Below are 22,242 nucleotides of genomic sequence, written 5' to 3'. Positions count from 1 at the left end.
GTCTCGAGGACATCAACAATATGGACAGTGTGGTTTCTGCCCTATGATGCTGGTAACAACTGTGTATAGGCATCAGATCACTAATCAAGACTGTATACTGAGAGGCTCTACCACTTATGTTTCAATGAATGTGGTTTATTTGATCCAGTGCCCTTGTGAGTTGATCTATATAGGTCAAAACGTCAAAGATTTTTAAATATTCATTTGATAGAACATCATTCCTGTTTACATATCATGTAATTTAATAAACCTGCGGTAGAGCACTGTCATAGCCAGATGCATGCGTTTGAGTCTTTTTTTTTTTTTTCGACAATTTAAGCTGCAGCTTTATTTTTCTTAAATTATGGACAGCAAAGAGCATATACCCATTGGGCTTTTTATAAACTGCTTCAATTACATTTGTGTAAGTAGCAGTAACATAAGAACATAAGAAGTTGCCTCCTCTGGGTCAGACCAGAGGTCCATCGCGCCCAGCGGTCTGCTCCCACGGCGGCCCATCAGGCCTATGACCTGTGAAGTGGTCCCTGACTATTCCTATAACCTACCTCTACTTCTATCTGTACCCCTCAATCCCCTTATCCTTTAGGAATCTATCAAAACCTTCCTTGAACCCCTGTACTGTGCTCTGGCTTATCACAACCTCCGGAAGCGCGTTCCATGTGTCCACCATCCTCTGGGTATATCAAGCTTTTGTAAATAAGGACAAGTAAATATGTCTTTAGTCTATATCGATCCTGTGTTGTTGCTGGCTGGGGTCAATGGAACCTGCAGCTATCACCATGCTGCATGCAAAAGTGCCACTGAAAGTCTTCTTTTTGTCCTATGACCCTCCTTTCTACGCTCTGGCTAAACAACATACCCATTTTTCATTGAGTCTTTATGGTGTGTGATATTGGAGTGGTTGGGAGACAATTCAGAGGCAGGGGAATATCAAGTGCCATCTCAGACAGCATGAGCAACATTGGATTTATTTTTTTGATTCTATGCAGCCTAAGGGGTTGAATATCCGAATGGAGTGGCCAGTTTTTTGGTGTTTTTTAAACCTTTTTTTAATACTTCTGTCTTTTCAGCTTGTGGATTTAAAAAAAAATATTATTATTATTATTATTGTGGCTGGGGGTGGGAGTCAGTTGATTGGTCTATTTGGCTGAAGAGGTAGAGCGTGATAGTTTTAAAAGTTGGCATCTCAGATTCCTAGCGCCATCTTGGAAAGTGTTTTGGAATGTATGACAGTGGTAGAATCACCCCTGATGCCGTTTTAGGTGAAACAGGGAGCCCCTGTCGGGTGTTTATGTGGATGAAAACACTCCAAAGTTAAGTGAAAAAAGCCTGTTTGATATTTTGATAGGAGTATTCTCTCTTTGCTATTCATTTTTTCAGCAGGTTGTCCCTACTTGGGTTTTCATATTGGAATATCATTTACATAGGAGTATTTTTCTAAGAATAAGTGAAGTTTTTGGTTGTTGTTTTTTTTAAATTACCGATGATGGAGGTGTAGTACCCCCTAGGATACTGGCAGTGTTCAAATCCAGGCTAAAATCTCACTTTTTTGAGGCTGCTTTTAACTCCTAACTCTGTCCCACCATTGTACCTGCTTTGGTCATTGGATTTTCTGTCTTCCTTCCTAATATATTTTGAAGGGCTTTGCCATAGAATGTTTTCTTTTGTAGGCCTTTCATATAAATTCTTTACTGTACAAATTAAGATCATCCTCTTAAGGTGTATTTTTTTGGACAGTTTTTTGTTGATGATGATTGAGTAGCAGCATTGAATTATGTATCAGTCTTAAAGCACATGTTTTAGAGTACCATATTTTTATACATTATAACACACGTTAAAAATGTTTTTCAATCTGTGTGACACCCCCCCCACACTATCAGCCAAGTGTTATATGCATGAGTGCACTATATATTTTTTATATATTTTAGGTATTTATATACTGCCTATCAAAGTTATCTAAGCAGATTACAATCAGGTACTCAAGCATTTTCCCTATCTGTCCCGGTGGGCTCACACTCTATCTAATGTATCTGGTGCAATGTAGGATTGAGTGGCTTGCCCAGGGTCACAAGAAGCAGCATGGGATTTGAGCCACAACCTCAGGGTGCTGAGGCTGTTGCTCTAACCACTACGCCCGCCATTCCTTGTCCTGAATATTCTCTCTCTTTATCTATTTCCCAGTGAGTCCTCTGTACTGTATTTCTTTGCAGTCTGTGATAATAGCAGTAATCTAGACAGGCAGCTTTTTGCATAGTGGTTAGAGCTACATCCTAAGCACCATGATGCTGTGGGTTCAAACCCCATGCTGCTGCTTGTGACCCAGGTACATTAGGTAGAATGTGAGCCCACCAGCACAGATAGGGAAAAATGCTTGAGTACCTGAATGTAAACCACTTAGTCTATAAGTGGTATATAAATACTTAAAATAAAAAATCAAGGCCTTTCTTCTGATGCAGAAACAAGAAGTTGTATCAGAGGAAGTGTGACATACCAGAGGAAAGGCCCCAATGCTGGCAGAAGACTATCTGGATTATTGTTGCTGTTACCAGGAAAGCAAGCAAATAAATATGGAGGTCTACGGGGATTGGAAGGAGAGAGAGGAAAGGTCCCCAATACTGGCAGAATGCTGTCATATTTTTATACACAATGAATGTGGTATATTCATAGGCATCTTACACAGTAGCATAGCCATGGGAGGGGGGGGGGGGCTTGGGAGCCTGGGCCCCCTATAGAACTTCAATACCCTTTCACTTTTGCTGGTGGGGATGCCAAAGCCCTACCAGCCAAATAACTACAGTGCTGCTGCTCCCCTCCCTCACCTTGCACAGATTCCTGAAGGTAGAAGTTGGCAGTGTCCTTCAGTCACCCATGCCAGGATTTCTTGCACATGTACGAGAAGTTCCAGTGGCTGAAGGCATGCTGACTGCTTCCTGAAATCAGAAGTGGAAGAAGAAGGGGAGTAGTGATATTGTATTTGGCTGGCAAGGCCTCAACATCACCACCAGTAAAGGTATGTTTGTCATGGGGGTGGTGAGGAAGAGGAAGCAGCAGTACTAATACTAATTACTTTCTTGTTTCAACGCGGCTTACTTATTAAAACATTCAAGCCATTGCGCACTAAAAGGTGTGCGGCTGCACAGCTTAGAGGGAACATTCATCCAGACTAATAGACTCCTTTGGTAAATGTATTTTTCAATCATCTGTGCTGACAAATAGGATCTTAGATTATTAAATCTATGCTTCCACTTTTTTTTTTTTTTTTAAAGTCTTTAAATAAACAACTAAAAGAATTCCAACAGTTGTGTAAAAACTTGTTCACTTCCAGGAAGTTTCTGTCTAAGAGCATTTTCAATGCATTTGAATTTTCTTCTTAAGCATCTGAAATGGAAGTGGTGATGTACTGTAGGGTCTCACTGCCACTTATCTTGGCTTGGAGTCTCTGATCTTGAGACCTCAGTACAGGAATGCCTTTCTGATATGTTTTTTTTGCAAAGTTGGATTATCTGTTTGGAGGTAAGATTGAAGAGGTAGCTGATTGTATTTAAAAACACACAGACACCATGACACAAACCTCCACATCTTCATCTTCTTATCTAATATAATAAAACGCTAGGCCGCGCATGCGTACTTCCTATGCGTGCGCCAGTTTTCCGTGAGCTTTAGCGACCCATAGGAAGTGCGCATGCGCGGCTTACGCTCTGACCTGCTCCCTGTTGAAAGACGCAGCGGTGGCTACTCTCACGATCCCCGCCTGCGTTCCCTCCCTTCCTGTAAGTTGGCCGTCCCCGCCGCCGTCGTTCCCTTGCGCACTGTACTCTCTCCGCTCTCTCTCTTCCTCTTCCTCCCCCCCCCCCCGAGGCGGATGTCGACTGCGGAGGCCCGAGTCGGATGTCGGCCGCGGCGGCCCGAGTCGGATGTCGGCCGCGATGGCCCGAGTCGGATGTCGGCTGCGGTGGCTGCAGGCCGCGGTAGCCAAACCCGGAAAGCATTTTAACATGGAGTTCAGGAGGAAGGTATGGGGGGAGAAAAATACTGCACAGGGAAGTGGGGTGGGAGGGAAATGCTGCAACACACAGAAATGGAGGGGCAGAAAAGGGGTTGATGGACAGGGGAAGAGGTGCTGATGAACAGGGAGGGGGTCAGAAAAATGAAGACAGGCCTACTGCTGGACAGGGGGAGCAGGAAGGAGGTGATGATGGACATGGGGAGGTAAAACAAAGGGAGAAGGGCTTCTGCTGGATAAGGTGAGCAGTGATGGGGTGGTGGAGGACACAGGGAAGGTAAAAGGAAGAGAGAATGGACAGAGGGAGCAGGCAAGGGGTGGTAGTGGACAGCCAAGGAAAAAAAAAAAAAAAAATGCAGACTGAAATACAGAAAGCGGCTAAGGAGAGAGAAAAAAAAAATAAAGACAGACACACACACATATATTCTAGCACCCGTTAATGTAACGGGCTATAAGACTAGTAGAAGATATTCTCTTTCATCCCAACATTCCTACTATTATAATACCAAATGTCCAATAAACGATCTTGCAAGTTTGCTCTCACCTCTCCTCCTTGTGTCTTCACAAAGTGCCTAGTAGTAGTGATGGCAGCCCTTCGCACATATTTCCTTACTTAGACGACTGGTTGACAAGTTGAGCAGATTTCTTCAGCCTCATGAATGGTCTCTCAGCAGGACTGTGTTGTATCCAATTTTCTCTCAGTGAGGAACACCACAAATAGATCTCTTCGCTTCTCCTGAGAACAACAAACTTCCAGACTTTTTGCTCCCAGACACATGGCTTTGGATGCCTTTCTAATTGGGGAAACAATTTCCTGGATGCATTTCCTTCAATCCCTCGCACACTCAAACTTCACCAGGATCAGGGCACCATGATCCTGATGGTACCTTTCTGGCCATGCCAGGTTTAGTTTCTGCTTCTACTAGAGTTCTCATCCAAGAATGTGTAGAAATTGCAACTGTTTCTAACAGTACTCACTCAGAATGCAGGATCTCTTCTTCATCTGAACCCCTGCTCATTAGCATAAGCAGCGTAGTTTTTCTCCATGTGACAGCAAACAATGCACTGTTTGCGCCATGGCTACCTCAGTAGCTCATTTTCACTCTGCATCTATCAGACATCTGCAAAGCAGCTACTCGGTTCTCAGTCCATACCTTTACCTCTCGTTATTGTTTGGAACACACCTCCAGAAGAGATGGTCAGTTTGGAGAAGCAGTTCTGCAGAATCTTTTCTCTACCTGAGCGCCAACTTTTCCCCCAATCCTGTTGGGTTTTACCAGGATCCTGTTAGTTCAGTGTTTAATCTCTTCCAGAGACATGATCCTGGTAATTTGGGAGTCCCACATTTGAGAATATTATGCTTGCTTGTCCTTGGAGAAAGTGAAGATACTTACATGTAGCAGTTATTCTCAGAAGACAGCAGGCATATATTCTCACAACTTGCCCACCTTTCCTAGTTGGCTTAGCTTTCTTGTTGAACTGTCGGTCCCACATGCCAATGGTATGTGCACTGCCTAAAGATTTAAAGTGACTTTACCAGGTTCCGTGGATGATGTCACCTTATAGGTAGCTTCACTTTATCACTCTGAATAAGGAAAGTGTTGCCCGTTCCCTCATAATTGGAGGGCTGACTATACCTCTGGCTTTATAATCAGTTTTTTTCATCAGTTAACAATTTCTGCATGTTACATGGGTGTACACATTGCATGTGTGAGTGCACTATATATGTAAAAATATGTTAATTTAAACTTTTATGTTATCTGACATGTGAATGTATTTTTATGAACCACTTAGACTGTTAGATAACATGGTATATACATTTTATGAAAAAATAAAAATGAATGCAACAGGAAGCAGGGATAGGAAATTCAAAAGTAGGTGGAGATTTGAAATCTCAAAGATCTGAATTTGGGTAGCAGCATAAACTGTGGTGATATTTTTTTGTTTTGGGTGAGTGGATTGGGTGATGGGAAATCATATACCTGTGTCAAGATACATTACAAAGGCTACATTCTGTAAGTGAATAGTGAAACTTTGCTCCATACTGGCTCTGTACCACAGTAGAAAGCTCTGGGTCACTTGAGGATTATGTTTTAATCTTAATTTTGACCTTCAGGCTGCCTGTACCAACTCCCCGCTGACCTCGGTGGATGCAGCACAGAGAAGGCTGGAGAAAATCTTCATGGCTTCTGTAATTCACCAGTTTTTTTTAACCTCTAATACTCCTGTTACCACTAACACACTACAGGGTAGCTTCTGCATCTCCAGCTTTGTGTACTTCTGCTGTGTCTCTTTGCCCTTTTTCTGTTGTGGACAAGCAGTGGTATGTTTGTGTATTCAGGTGTTAACATGCTAGGGCTGGACAATAGTAACCAACATTAATGGTAATGTGTGGTAGTACAGCATGGTTGGCAAGTTGACTGGTCTTCAAAAAGTTGTGTTGTGGACAAGCAGTGGTATGTTTGGACAAGTGGTATGTTATGGACAAGCAGTGGTAAGTTGTGGACAAGCAGTGGTATGTTTGGACAAGTGGTATGTTTGGACAGTGGTATGTTGTGGACAAGCAGTGGTATGTTTGGACAGTGGTATGTTGTGGACAAGCAGTGGTATGTTTGGACAGTGGTATGTTGTGGACAAGCAGTGGTAAGTTGTGGACAAGCAGTGGTATGTTTGGACAAGTGGTATGTTTGGACAGTGGTAAGTTGTGGACAAGCAGTGGTAAGTTGTGGACAAATGGTATGCTTGGACAAGCAGTGGTAAGTTGTGGACAAGCAGTGGTAAGTTGTGGACAAGTGGTATGTTGTGGACAAGCAGTGGTAAGTTGTGGACAAGCAGTGATATGTTTGGACAAGTGGTATGTTTGGACAGTGGTATGTTGTGGACAAGCAGTGGTATGTTTGGACAAGTGGTATGTTTGGACAGTGGTATGTTGTGGACAAGCAGTGGTAAGTTGTGGACAAGCAGTGGTATGTTTGGACAAGCAGTGGTATGTTTGGACAAGCAATGGTATGTTTGGACAAGCAGTGGTATGTTTGGACAAGCAATGGTATGTTTGGACAAGCAGTGGTATGTTTGGACAAGCAGTGGTATGTTTGGACAAGTGGTATATTTGGACAAGCAGTGGTAGTTTGGACAGTGGTATGTTTGGACAAGCAGCGGTATGTTTGGACAAGTGGTATGTTTGGACAGTGGTATGTTGTGGACAAGCAGCGGTATGTTTGGACAAGTGGTATGTTGTGGACAAGCAGTGGTATGAGTGGACAAGCAGTGGTATGAGTGGACAAGCAGTGGTATGTGTGGACAAGTGGTATGTTGTGGACAAGCAGTGGTATGTTTGTGTAATAGCAGGTATTAACATGCCAGGGCTGGACAATAGTAACCAACATTAATGGCAATGTTTGGTAGTACAGCATGGTTGGCAAATTGACTGGTCTTCAAAAAGTTCCTTGTCCTCTTTTTTTTCCAGTAAAGCATGATATAAGGATCGTTTCACTGTAACAGCAGCGTGGTCAGAACAGAGAAAAAAGACTCACTAGGCTTTGGAATAAAGCCATATATTTCCTTACAATTGCCATGCCATCTAATTTTTGTGCCTGCCTCTTGCTTGTTTGTATTAGGGACAACACTGTTTAGATATTTCTCATGATTTATGGACCACTTGCAAGGTGCTCTGTTTTCACCCACTGCATATAAGAGGGTAGAACTGAGCATCAACTTTTCCTGATGATGAACAGTTCCGGAGCACTTGGGTTTGCTTGGATTTCTTTTAAATTGTAAGTAATTAAGAAGGATGTGCTTCCAAACTTATCAGAACTTTTTCAGGAATGTAGCAGTAGTCAGGCAGAACCTAGAAAATGCCATGTTCAGCTCTGCTGCTTCCAGGGTAACCTCTGCTACTCTTTTCTGGCTTTCGTTCCTTTCTCACCTGTGGTGTTTTCTCTTCATTGCTTTGCTGTCATAGCTGGGACCAGTGGTGGCCTCCCCTGCACAAAACCAGGTATTGTACTGTCCTCAGGATCTGTCCGCTTCCTCCATGGGTGATCCCACTGCACCTCTCACCTGTGTCTGGGCTGGCGTCTTTGCGCGAGTGTCATGTTGGCGTGTAAGACACTTTGCTTCTTTCTCCATTCCTATCCTAAATTCTCTCCTTGCCTGACTCCAATCCCTATCCCACTCCACCCCACTATCTGCTTGCCTGATTTCTGACACACATCTCTCTTTTACCTTCCATTTTTATCTTTTTCATTAGTCTAGAGCTGTGCATGTTTTCTGCTGGATGAAAGACTGCCTTTGAGTTATATCAATGTTAGAATCGCTTTCCATGAATTTTGAGTTCCCATTTAAATCTCTACACTTTAGTGAATTACACTTTTTTAGTTTGTCTTAGAAAAAGCCTGTCTCCAAAAATAGCATTTTGTCTACTGAAGTTATGTGTGTTAGCCATTCTGAGTGTTATATGAGAGTCTCTTCTTGTAAATGAACTGATGTCATGACTGTGTGTTGCATTTCAGTATATCCTGGAGTAGACTGATACTGGCATTTTCTAGGTAACCATCTGGCCCTGGTACTTAGTCTTCAAAATCTCATTCTATGCTATAGCCTTGGGAGCTCCATTAAGAATCTCAAAGCTGGAGGGTTAATCTTGCAACCGTGATCTTGAAGGATGCTTGGGGCTATCAATTCAGTGCCTAAAAAAAGAGCTCACAGTGGTGATTGGCATGCTCTGGAGTAGGACAAGTAGGATTTCATATCATAGTTTCACTATTGTTGGCTTTCATTCTTTTTCATCCTTTCTACCATTGCATTTATTGCTTTTGCTTAATTTAAAATAAATCACTTTTTTTTGCTACAAAACCTTGAATGATGGATTGATGAAAATCTTTTAAACTTTATTCTTTCCCTGTCTGTCTCCTCTCTCCTCTTTTTCCTGCTCTCCCCTTTCCTTCCTTTCTTTCTTTTTCTTTTCTGCCTCCCTCCCTCCCTAGGGTCAGGTGGATGAAGTTTCTGCAGCTACTGTGAATTCTGTTTCAGCTACATCTCTTCAGGTTGGCAGCCAAATTATCTGTGTACCTTTGATCTAGACTGGAGCTTATCAGAAGAGTTGCTGTAAATAGTTACATTCTTATCTTAGTATCCTCCACTGCTGCTCAGAATTCTTTCTTCAGAGTTCTTGAGGCTTAAGTGACATTCAGGGCCATAGTGAGTGATGGATTAGGGAGACATATTTTGTTTGCTTTTTGTTTTTTTTAGATTTTATACAGACATACAGGGCCCGATATGCTCAAAAGCTCTTACTGGTTTGGAGGGTCCATGTGTGTGTGCTTTGTATCTGATTATAAGATGCAGTGTTGGCTATTTGATTATTCTATAACTTGCTGAGAGGCAGGATATATCTGGTCTTTTACAAATCAGGTTTCTGGATGAATCAAAGCATAATGTGCATGGTGGTGCTTTCATGCCAGCATGTACCTTAAAATCCATGAAATATTATCAGTGTTAAGAGAGCATTGTTTTGCACTGTTTGTAAATGGAAGCCTTTAATAACAGTGATAGAACACTAGAATCCTGCTCCCTACCCTCCCCCTCATTGCTCATGCATCTCATTAGTTGGTGACAGTTATGCTTCATTTTCATCCTGTGTTATAGTTCTCATCATAGTGTTGCCTCTTAGGTTGAGATTATTTGGTTGGGGTTGACTTTGTTAGCTGGGACTAAAAAGGAGTCAAAAGGGCCCAGGGTTAATGTGATCAGTCAGAATGTAGTCTTCCTGCTGCCTTGGAACATGAGAAGGCAAAGAAGGCCCCGACACCTAGGGTTTAATGATGCCTTTACCTTAACTCATGGATCAGGGTAGTTTGTCTAGTGACTGCCCTCTGGGATTTCTCTTTCTGTTCTTACTATGCATTGTTAGAGGAGGTGAAGGCCACAGGAACTTTTGAGTGGAAAATAGGAGAGAAACCGTAGAAAAGACAGCAGGTCAAAGTAGCTCTGAGATTTAGAGAGGAGAAGGCTAGAATGAAATGTGAAGAAAGGGATGAAACAGCCCAGCACCTGTTCTTAAGAGCATGAGCAGCAAATTTGAGAGACTGAGATCATACCCAGTACTCATGAGTAGCATTCATTCTTCATTTGGAGATCCTAGGAGACCATATGAATGCACATGTTTGTGCCTCATTGATACATGTTTTGATATGTTGAGTACTGGCTTCCAGTAATATTTACTGATCCGTGTGCTCTCTAACCCTTCCAGGCTAAGACTGAGGAACAGATCACAGCTGAGCAGAACTGGTATGACGCAGAGAAGGTCTGGTTGGTCCATAACGATGGCTTCTCATTAGGTATTCTTTTTTTTTCTTTATTCATGTGAAATGCTGCAAATAATTTAGATATCTAAGTGGTAATGACCCCATCTCTTTCCTTCACATTGAACAGGCTAGATTGTCAGGGTAGCCTAAGTCTGCTGTGGTACTCCTGTGGTACTCCTCAACCTCTGTGTATCTCCTGATCTGTCACCAGAAACTGGTTTACTGCCCCTTCTGGCCACTCCCACCCCTGATCACCTTCCTCTCTTTTTCTGAATATTAATAATAATAATAATAATAATAAATAATAATAAAATTTTATTTATAACCTGCAATACCTTAACAGTTCAGAGCGGTTTACATCAAGAGAATCTGCCAGACGCAGATGAAATACATACAGAATTATATTACTTCCATGACTGAAGTTTCTTAAACAAATTTATCGTACAAATAGGACTTCACAGATTTCCTAAACATTTGGTAAGACAATGAATTCAGAAATAAACCACTTAAGGTTTTGCTCCAAACACCAGCCTGGTATGATAAAGTTTTATCCAGAAACCTTTTTAAAATATATCCTTTTAACGTAGGAAAAGAGAACAAAGAAATTATTTGCATGGGTCGAGAATTTGTAGAGAATACAAAGTGATTAACAAGGTAAACAGGAGCAAGTCCTACCAGCGTTTTATAACATAAACATGCAAATTTGAATATAATTCTGGCCTCCACTGGCAACCAATGTTAACCCCTCCCCCCTGACCTGGAAATTACAACTGAATGCCAAAGATACTACCCTCGAGAGCAGTATTTGCATAAGATTGATTGGGGAGCTGTACTCTTTTAAAAGTGTGGAAACTCCAGCCAAGTTCATAGCTACTCTGTTGCGTGTTAGAAAGATGACCCCTTCCTTGCTATATTTAAGTCTGGCAAATTTTTGAAGTGTGGTGCCTACAATGCTAGATACTGCCCTTGCATTCATTAATTATGGAGATCTTAGGGTTTGTTTTTTTTTTTTTTGCAAAATAGTTTGGACAAAGTTTGGCCTTATCCTCTCTAAAAGTGCAGATTGCAGCTCTGGCATGCTATAGAGAGGATTGATTTAATGCAGAGCCTTGGTGACGCATCCAGATAATAGTGTGCTTTCTGAAAGGAGTGAAGATTTTGAGACCCCTGAGACATCCGCTGATGCCTCCATGGGATCTGAATCTTATGCAGCTGCCTTTTAAACCCCTTAGAGATGGTGTTTCTGATGGCCATTTAAGCAGCTATTGGAGTTACAGCCTTTTGTGGTTATTTCATAAGAACATAAGAACTGCCATCTCCGGATCAGACCCATGGTCCATCGAGTCCGGTGATCCGCACACGCAGGAGAATGTAGTAATTCATCCATTTCCTTCCTTTTTCCTGAAAGGGGTGTCCTCATTCCACATTCATTAGGCAATCTTCCTTCTTGTATTGGGGAAGTGGGAGAAGATGAGATGAGGTGGGTGCATCGGTAAGATGTAAGGAAAGCAGCAAGCTATTATCTCAAGAGGACCAAAGACTTTCAATGGTTGGTCTGGCTGTTTGTTCTAGAAAAAAGGAAGCGGCTTCAAAGGCAATCGGCCCTCTGGGTTAAGGAGGCCATTGTGTCAATAATGCATTTGTTCAGGGGCATATAGTTCTGCTGTCTTGAAACCGCATTCACCAGATGCAGACTACCTCCTGATCAGAGCATGGTTTAATCCCTCTGCAGGAGATTTGTTGAACAGCTATCTAGTGGTCACTACATCCTTTGTGCAGCACTGTAGAGTGTAGACTGGATGTGTAAGTTCGTCTGGGGGGGGGGGGAGAGTGTTGGTAGCAAGATGTTTCCTTCTCTTAAGAGATACTGCTTTGGTACTATTCATGTGTTTGGACTGGTTTGGAAGGGTGCTAAGAAGGGAGAAATTCGATTTTATCTGCTAATTTTCTTTCTTCTAGTCCTTCCATACCAGTCCAGATCCCGCTTGTGCATAGTTTTCAGTGCTGAAGGACATAATTGTGCAGGATTCAGAGTAGAGATTGACACGGGGACAAATTTGTCCCTGTTCCCGCAGGAATGTTCCTGTCCTGTCCCTCACAAGTTTTGTCGCTTTTCCCTTCCCCATTCCTGTAAGCTCTATCTTAACTGTATAAGATTTTTTTTTTTTTTGAAGAATATATTTTATTGCATTTTCAAAAATATTCAAAACACTCAAATATACATGGTGTACAACAGAATAATTGGATACCAGAACACATCTCAATGTCACCGTATACCGGAGCCCCCTCCCCCACTCCCACTTCCAATCCCACAGCCAAAACAAGAACTAAAAACAAAATCCATTCCAGTGCAGTCCCAACATAAAGTCTCATACATTCAACAAGTGACTACGAGCTCTAGGTGTTAAAGTGTCCCAAAACGGTGTCCAACAAAGACAAAATGACCGGCCCAGGGCAGAGTCTAACGAGGAAAAACATAGCCTCTCCATGGATGCTTGGTGTATCATCAGAGTACGCCAACGGGAGAGTGTCGGTAAATCAGAGGAGATCCAGCAGAGCAAAATCGCCTTCTTTCCCAACAACACTGATCGGGCAAGAAAACTCCGAAACCCCTTCAGTGCAGACAACTGTATAAGATTTTAAAGTGTTTGAGGCTTGTTTGGATGAGGACAGAGCTTGAAGGAATGGGGCAGGGATAGGAAAAGAACTCGACGGGACGGGAAAATGAGTTCCTGTGGGGACGGGGAAGCATTTGTCCCTGTGTCATTCTCTAATTCAGAGTTAGAGAGGTTGGTCCTGCTCATGTATGTCATCTTTAGTTTACAGAATAAGTGTAAATTGGACTGGTCTTGCTAATTTTTTTGTTGCGAGTTGTGCCCAGAATATAAAGGGGGTTGTGAAGTGCTCTTGCTTTAGTATGGAAATACTGGCTCACTGCGGGCTGTACAGGATGCTTACAGGTGAAGTTGTGAAGGCAAAGTTCCCATTCACTATCTGCTGGCAGATGAGAGTACACTTCTCCCTCTGTATTCGCTGTGATAGGGGATTAACAGAACCGCAAATAACTTTTTCATATGTTGTTCACTGTTTTCTATTAAAAACCAACGTGAATATAGTGAAATCACGAATAACATGGTGGGAGACCTGGCCTGTTCCTGAAGGAGAGGCAAAACACGGTGAAGAAAGTGATTTTCTCTGTAAACGCTTGGAATCTGCGATTTCTCTATGCAAGCTGATGTAATTTGGGGGGAGGAGCCAGCAAGCTAAAAACTGTGAATAAGCGAAACCACGAATGCTGAAACCGCGAATACAGAGGGAGAAGTGTATAACTATAACCATGTATCTGTCCTTCCAGACTAAAGGAAAAAAAAAGTTATTAGGTAAGATCTGATTTCTTCTATGTGCAAACCTTGAAGACAAAGCAAATTTAGACTTTGGACAGATTTTATTGTCTGCGTCTGTGTAGAATGAGTTTCATTATTTTATCCTTTAGTTTTATGTGTTTTGATATATTGTTTATTGTTTTTTGTTACTTGTCATATGAATAAAATAAGGAAAGTATTTTAGATTGGGACTTGTATACCACTTTTTTTGTACTTATACAACCACACTCAAAGGGGGTTACATACAGGTACTTCAAACATTTTCCTGTCTATTCCAGTGCTCACAGTCTATCTAATATACCTGGGGCAGTGGAGGATTAAGTGACTTGCCCAGGATCATAGGGAGCAGCTCAGGTTTTGAACCCACAACCTGAGGTTGCAGCTGTAACCACTATGCTCACCCTTTTTCAGTAGTACTCAAGGTCAGTTACATCCATGTTAGAGGCATTTTCCTGTCCCTTTGAGGAGGTGATGGTATTGTACCCAAGGCTAAAGATGGTTTGGTGACTGCCCAAGTGATCAGGAGTGGCAGTGGGATTTGAACCCTGGTTTCCTTGGTTCGCAGCCTGTTGTTCTAACCATTAGGCTAGTTAGAAGTGAATAAATGGGAACAAAAATTCAAGTGTTTCCAGAGATCTTATCCCCAGTTTCACACCTCTACAAATAATTTTGTGTGCTTGGTTTTATTTTTTTTGTGAGATTGCTATGGATGGTTTAATATTTATTTCTCACCTTTTCCAGATCTGAGCTCAACAGACATAAGTTATTTTCCTGTCCAAGTGAGCTTACAATGTAATTCTTCCTGGGGCAATGGAGGATGTAGTGACTTGTCTGAGCAAATGTAGAACAAAAAAAAGGGAACAGAAACCCCACGTAAAATCAACCAAGAAAAGAACTATTGTGGAGTGGGAATAAACCACATCAACCTTGAGTCACACAATCTTTATTTGTATTTATAAACTTAAAACTGTAATACATATAAAACCACATGAAAAAGTCCCATGTATAAAATGTCCTATATTGGAGATATCCAAATAGATGACCCGACATGATCCGTGTTTCGGCATCCAGGTGGAGGTCTGCCTCAGGGATGTGGTTATGGGTCCACTAGGTGTCACTCCAATGCTGGGAATACAAACTTTAGAAATGAAGCGTCTGCACAACTCTAAAAGTAAAACACAAAGAGGTCAAAATCTAGGTACAAATAAAGATTGTCTGACTCAAGGTTGATGTGGTCTATCCCACTCCCCACTGTGACTTGTCTGAGATCATAAAAAGCAATAGTGGGAAAAGTGGGCTTTGAACCCTGGACCAGCTCCTGCTTCTCTAAGCTTTGGCTCTGTTGATTTTGTTTTAACAATTTTATGTTCTAAAGTTGCTTATACTGGCTGCCAGGCAGTCCCCTGATCTTTGATTGACTATCGTTCTCATTTGCCTCTTTTAAGCTCTTTTTCCTGATTTTCGATTGGTCACTATTCCATTCCTCGATCTAGCGCCCCCTGCTTGAAGTCTCTGGTGCTGAACTTCGTGCCTCTTGTTCTTTCTCCTAGCGAGCCAGCTGAAAGCAGACAGCAGCAGTCTGCCTGAAGGAAAAGTACGGATTTGCCTGGATCATGATAGAACAGTTCTGGATGTGGATGAAGATGATGTGGAGAAGGTATGTTTCTTTTTGCCTTAACCTTATAGATTTCCTTTCCCTTTCAGTATTTAGTCCAGTGGGAGGGGGGGGGGGGGGCTCTAGCTGTTGCTGATAGATAGATAAGAGAGCAGGAGAGTTCTTGTGCTCTCTCTCTCTTGTGCGCTTGCTTGCTCTCTCTCTCTCTCTCTCTCTCTCTCTCTCTTTTGCGCTCTCGCTCTCTCTCTTGCTCTCACGCTCTCTCTTGTGCTCTCACTCACGCTCTCTCTCTCACGCTCTCTCTCGTTCGTTCTTGCTCTCTCTCGCTTGCGCTCTCTCTCACTCTCTCTCTCAGCCATAAAGCTATTGAAATGGTGTACATTCAGGTACAGGGGAGAGGTCACAATCTAAATTTGTACCTGAGGCAATGGAGGGTTAAGTGACTGGTGCAAGATCACAAGAAGCTGCAATGGGATTTAAATCAGGTCCCTCTTGTTCTCAGCCCACCGCTTTAACCCTTTCAGGACCAAGGGACATATTTGTCCCATAACTTTAAAATCCTATAAATTTTGATTGGGATAGTCTACAGTTCTAAATTTGATATGTACGGATTCCATATGATACTGCCTTTATGTAAACAAACTGGTTCCGACATTCATTCATTAGCGTCGTTGCCAGATTGACGAGAAGATTCACTTGCCACACTGTCCATAAGCCAGAAGTTTGATTTTTTTTAAAAAAAATAATGATATTTCACAAAAAAAATCAATTTTTTGGCATCTGCAAGCCCTTTTTACCATAAAAAGGTCGTCAAAACCACAAAAATTGGCCTACGATCCTTATGGTCCTGAAAGGGTTAACCATTAGGCTGCTACTTCTCTCTCTCACTTTACCACAGTGTTCTCATCCTCCTTTCTTTCGCCACTGTAGTGCTCCTTGACTCTCCTTCCTTCTCTCAGTGGCGGACCTCTCTAGTTGTTAATAGGTGGCAGAGTCTACATTCTGACAAGAAATCAGATCCTTATTATGCAAGCTGAACCTGGGCAGTTGTGCTTTTACTTCAGGTCCCACTGCCGCTACACGGGCATTTAAAATTTGCCTTTGGGTCTGTGAACTCATTCTGCGTCTATTCTCTCCCTGGATCAGAATCCCACACATACTCTCCAGAGACAGGGACACGCTCTCTTCTTTAAACAAGATCTGGCCCTGCTGTACCCACAGAGCAGAGCACAAAGCACTAACTATTCAGCTCTTTACTTCTATCCATCCAATGTGCCTGCTTGAACTTTTTGACTCCCTTCAGGCTAGTCAAACGAATGAAAGCAATCCCAAATACAGTATGTCAGCTTTTCTAGCAGGCTTCAACACCCGTTATCTAGATGGCTACAACATTTAGAAAGACTAAGGGGCAGATTCTCAAAACTAAAATCTGCCTTTAATGTGCTCACTAAACCGGTTCCAGCTGGTTTAGCATGCATGTATTTTAGTGGTGGATTATCAAAATGGCTTACCGTGGTCTTTTCCAAATTTCCTAGCAATCTCCGATACTGCCATGCAAATGTAGTACAACGAGATCATTAATATTAAAATGATAATTCCGAGCAATTCTCTATAATTGCCGAGTGATTCTCCAACCTCATTGTGCCACATTTGAATCCAAAATTTGCTGACAGGTCTGAGCTGTCGGAGCCTTTCTTTCTGATCAGTGCATGAGCACTGATTGGTTCAGGCACTAACAGGAAGGTGAGGTTTGACAGCTCAGACCCCTCTACGCAAATTTAAAAAACCCCAAACAAACCCTAAATTGAAGATTGGCAGGTGAGATGCCCACTTTCTCCCACCACGTCGCACAATCCCCTGACACTACTACCCACCCCCCACCCCACAGTGGGAGAGATGCCCATGGATTTTAAATCTTTTCTTAAGACATTCCTTTTCAAAGATGCCTTTCAAGTATAAATGTCCTTTTAAGGATTTAAAATTTTTAAAAAAATCTTTTATGAGTCTGCTTTTATTGGACTTACTTGTTTTTAACCCCTCCCTTTTGTTTATACCTTAATACCTAACTTTTCTTTAATCATTGTAGTTCTCCCCTTTTTTTCCACTCGTACCCGTTTGTCCAGTCAAGTATGTTATTGTTTTGTCTAATCGTGTATATTTATTTTGTTAAAGTTATGTTAATTTGTATTATCTGTTTTTACCCTATTTTAAAATGTATAACCACCTTGAAATAAATTGATAAGGTGGTATATCAAATTTTTAATAAACTTGAAACTTGAACTTGAAGTTTTAAGAATCTTCCTCTTAAGTCCTTATACTCTATAAATAGAGACCAGGCTAATTAATTATATATTGTTTAAGAAAGTTTAGCAGCAGAAGTTTACACAGATACTAAACACAGCTTAAATAGAGAATGTTTACACAACTAGTCTATAACTATAGAGATCACAAAAGCATGAAATCTAAAAATAAAGCTGGATTATAAAAGACAAGTCAAACTTCATGCTACTTTTCTGCCACCATGTCCATGAGTTATTCACTTTGGCACTGGGAAGAGGGAGATCTGGTTAGCTGGCGTGTTTCCCAGCACTTCTCACACACCTAGAGTAGTACCTCTTTTTTTTCATCTTTATTATTTATCCATTTACTTGTGAGATTCTTCAATGTGTCCAATTCCCACACAATTATTCAAGAATCTTAACCCATACAATTCTGACTCTTTATGGTTGGTTCTTATACCCCATAAGTTTCTATAGAAGACACATGTTAGCAGTTCTGTATAGAAACCCTCACAGGGCACCGAGTCTAAAGACAGTAATGTGTGAATTGTTAATAGCAATAGCAACACTGGCAACAAGGATACATGTGTGGAACCCTGGTGTTATAACATGGGCAGATTCAGATATTAAATAAACCATAAAGCGGACTTGTTATACTTGATATAAACGATCAGTGTCAAATGTATTTTCACTTATGAAACCCTCAGATTCCTGCGCTGGACAATGACCACATTGAAGCAGCAAAATGCAGGTTCACAGATTATCTTTCATCGGGCTTTCATAAATTTTTTGACTTTTAAATTTTTAAGACACTCATCAAACATTAATACTTAAACTTGTGCAAAAATTGTATGTAAAACAGTGACACTTATCTTTTAGTTGGTCGCTTGTTGTTGAGCATGAACATAAGAACATAAGAAGATAAGAATTGCCCCTGTCGGGTCAGACCGGAGGTCCATCGTGCCCGGCAGTCCGCTCATGCGTCGGCCCCTCAGGTCCAAGACCTGATAGTGCTCATACCCTAAAACTGTCATACGCTTTTTGCTTATGACCTGTAGAGTAACCTTCTATCTATACCCTGTAATCCCCTTCACTCCCAGGAAGTCATCCAGCCCCATTTTGAAACCCAGTATTGTACTCTGTCCTATTACCTCATTTGGAAGCGTGTTCCAGGTGTCCACCACCCTCTGAGTGAAGAAAAACTTCCTTGCATTCGTTTTGAAACTGTCCCCTCTCAGTTTTTCTGAATGACCTCTTGTTTTTGTTGTCCCCGCTAGTCTGAAGAATCTGCCCCTCTCCACCTTCTCTATGCCTTCTCTATGCGTTTCGCCGAATATGGCTTAAGGCCGGTCGAGCTGTTCGCACCTAAACTTACAGACCCCTGAAGAAGCCATATTTGGCGAAACGGGTCCCGTTGGGCCATTTGTTCATGCTCAACAACAAGCAACCAACTAAAAGATAAGTGTCGCTGTTTTACATACAATTTTTGCACAAGTTTAAGTATTAATGTTTGATGAGTGTCTTAAAAATTTTAAAAATTTAAAAGTCAAAAAATTTATGAAAGCCCGATGAAAGATAATCTGTGAACCTGCATTTTGCTGCTTCAATGTGATCATTGTCCAGCGCAGGAATCTGAGGGTTTCATAAGTGAAAATACATTTGACACTGATCGTTTATATCAATGTAATGTAATGTAATGTAATTTATTTCTTATATACCGCTACATCCGTTAGGTTCTAAGCGGTTACAGAAAATTTACATTAAAATTATAAGTAAGGAAGGTACTTAGAAAAAGTATAACAAGTCCGCTTTTTGGTTTATTTGATATTGCTGGGACTTTATACCATTGCCATCCGAGTAGTGAGACAGGTTCAGATATTATCCCTGTTATTTGTTTAGTTTATTTGGAACTTATATAGTGATTAAAGAGATCCCACATTTTCAAAAATAGTTCAGTCTTTCCCCTTTGGCATACATCAGTTTATTAAAGCATATCATCTCATCTACCTTTATCAACTGCTCTGCTACCCCTGACCTCTGTTTCTTCTTCCAGGAAGAAGGGCTTGAGTGAGTTAGAACTGGATAGATCTCTCAGTTGAGGAGGGTGGATTGAGTGTCTGAAGCTGAACCTTTATTAATAAAGCTACGGTATTGTTGTGTGTGGATGGCTGGTATGGATGTTGTGCTGTTCGTAAGTTGAGTAGGGTGGGGGTGGTTTCTGTGGGAGGCTGATTAGGGGTAGGGGACGTTTCTGTTTGGTGCTTGCTGAGCGGCATAAGAACACAGCTTGCTCAGCAGTCCTGGTCTGTTTCTTCTTTGGGGAGGGGGGCTTGGTGGGATCTGGGGTTTGGGTTTCAGTCTGGGCTGAGTCTACACAAGGGGAGGGGGTGTACATACAAATCGCGCATTGTTGTACTTTAGGTTTTTCTCGACTTCGTTCTGTTTGTAGGCTGGTTGTACATCATTAAGAATGATTTACACTAATAAAGCTGCAGTATTAAAAAGCAATTAAGTACCACTGTGTGAAATTGGAGAGTAGGACTTGGGTGGAAGTAGAGTGGCATTTAGTGCCAAAGTCAGCTTTTGAAGTGGTAGGAGAAAAGTGAAATGGTTGGGATGGGGTTGGAGGAGGAGACAGCGAAGAATAGAAAGCAAGTTATGCTTCAGCCCTTTATAAAAGTATGGAGAGGAATTTGGTGAAAAGGTTGATTGAGGAGCAAAACGGTCATCACCTGCCAGGACTGCAGATTTTATGCCCTCTGCATTAGAAATTTTAAGGAACTTAACAAGAAGGGTGGTGAGGAGAGGGGATAGAGTGATTTGTAGATTTAACCTAGGAAGGTTAGATCCTTGCTAGAGAATGGCACGGGGACAGGTTTTCCCCCGTCCCCGCAGAAAATCAATGTCTCCGTCCCGTCCCCATGAGTTTTGTCACCGCCTCTTCCCCATTCCTGTAAACTCTGCCTTAACTGCACATGCCTCAGACGCTTATGATTTTAAAGTGTTTCAGACTTGTGCAGATGAGGACAGAGCTTGCAGGAATGGGGCAGGGACAGAAAAAGAACTCGCCTGGATGGGAAAATGAGTTCCCATGGGGACAGTGCAAAATTTGTCCTCGAGTCATTCTCTAGTCCTTGCAGCAATTAGAGGAGAGGGTGATAGGGTTTCCTCCTTTCAGTATTTCTGACTGAAATATTTGTAATGCGTGTGAAGAATCGGTAAGGAGTTGTACGGAGCATCCATGAGTTGGAGCGAAGTATCTGTATGAAAAGAAAATTTGATGTTCCTGTCTAGGATATATTAGGTACTTGGAAGGTTAGGGGGGGAGGAAGGAACCCCACATGAAGAGGCCTGCAGCCACTAATTTGGAGGAAGAGGAGCGGAAACTAGCCTACAAATTTAGGTACAAAGGTTTAAGCTTTTATGACCTGTAATCAAACCCATTATAAATTTAAGAATTTGATTCCAGCCTTCCTTGCAAAAGGGAAAATGGGGGGTGAGGTAGGGAAGATTGGCTGTGTACTGAAGGGACTACAGGTGGATGGGCCTGTTCTTTTGTATGAAGTAGAAATGTAAAGGGGCACACCTCCTGCCAAAATATTTGTATGTCTGATAAGTGTTGACTGCATTGTGTCTCTTAAGTTATGTTTGTAGGGGCTCTTGAAGAATGTTTACTTACACAGAACTCTTGGAAAGGTTGTCACATTAGATTGCAAAATGTTGTCTCTGGTAGGGCACTCAGAGGTGAGATCTCTGAAAGGAACCAGCTTTCTGTTTCTCTCACAGGCGAATCCTGTATCCTATGACCGAGTGGAAGACCTGACATCACTTGTCTATCTCAATGAATCCAGTGTCCTTCACACCCTCCGGCAGCGCTATGGTGGGAACCTGATCCATACATACGCTGGGCCTTCCATGGTCATCCTGAACCCACTCAGTTCTCCCTCCATGTACTCTGAGAAGGTAGATGCCCAGAAGCCAGAGCTGGAGAACAGATAAACAGGGCTCAGTACAGACATTATGGTGCACCCTAGCTTCAACCACCAGAGAATAACTGTTGATTCAGTTTTTGGATATGTTACTATTGTATTTGATCTCTTACTCTATCTGTTCATCTCTCTCTCTAAAAGTCTAAATCTTTCAGTCTGTCTGTCTATAATTCAAATACAGGATAACTTCTTGGCATAACAACGTCTCTCTTGCCGTAATGATATGTTACAGGGTGGGGGTGAAGATAAAGGGGTTCAGATGCTGCTCAGTAGCGGCTTTGCTTCTGTTACTTTTCTTGTGGGTGTCATGATGTAACTCTGAATGCTGCTGTATCGCCTGAGAGCTTCTGTCCTCTTTGGGAATCACTGTTTCTCTCATGCAGGTGATACATATGTTTAAAGGCTGCCGCAGGGAAGATACCTCTCCTCACATATACGCTGTGGCACAAGCTGCTTACCGGAACATGCTGATGACACGGCAAGACCAGTCCATCGTACTGCTGGGGAGCAGCGGCAGTGGGAAAACCACCAGCGTTCAGCATCTCATCCAATACCTGGCCACTATTGCTGGAAGCACAGGCAAAATCTTCTCAGGTAAGCAGATCCTAGCTCATGCTCTCTCTCGCTCCTATTGGCTGGTTATTTCTTTTGCAGCATGTTTGTGATCT

At 42.0% G+C, this 22,242-nt stretch overlaps 1 protein-coding gene across 21 annotated transcripts in view; it reads left to right on the top strand.

The window, feature by feature from the left end:
* Positions 1-22,242, top strand: part of MYO18A (myosin XVIIIA) — a 361,012-nt gene that overhangs the window by 136,534 nt on the left and 202,236 nt on the right. For 10 of the 21 annotated variants that reach the window (XM_033921174.1, XM_033921173.1, XM_033921154.1 and 7 more), the window contains 7 exons: positions 6,120-6,194; positions 7,965-8,000; positions 8,989-9,048; positions 10,254-10,341; positions 15,242-15,348; positions 21,372-21,548; positions 21,958-22,168. In XM_033921174.1, the coding sequence (XP_033777065.1) occupies positions 6,120-6,194; positions 7,965-8,000; positions 8,989-9,048; positions 10,254-10,341; positions 15,242-15,348; positions 21,372-21,548; positions 21,958-22,168 (754 nt within the window). The remainder of the gene's footprint in view (positions 1-6,119; positions 6,195-7,964; positions 8,001-8,988; positions 9,049-10,253; positions 10,342-15,241; positions 15,349-21,371; positions 21,549-21,957; positions 22,169-22,242) is intronic. The other 11 variants (XM_033921171.1, XM_033921170.1, XM_033921163.1 and 8 more) reach the window with 4 other exon arrangements.

This window comes from Geotrypetes seraphini, chromosome 15 (assembly GCF_902459505.1).
Source record: "Geotrypetes seraphini chromosome 15, aGeoSer1.1, whole genome shotgun sequence".
Taxonomy (NCBI): Eukaryota; Metazoa; Chordata; class Amphibia; order Gymnophiona; family Dermophiidae; genus Geotrypetes; species Geotrypetes seraphini.
Note: the sequence above shows the minus strand (reverse complement) of the source record. Positions and strands in the feature narration are given on the sequence as shown.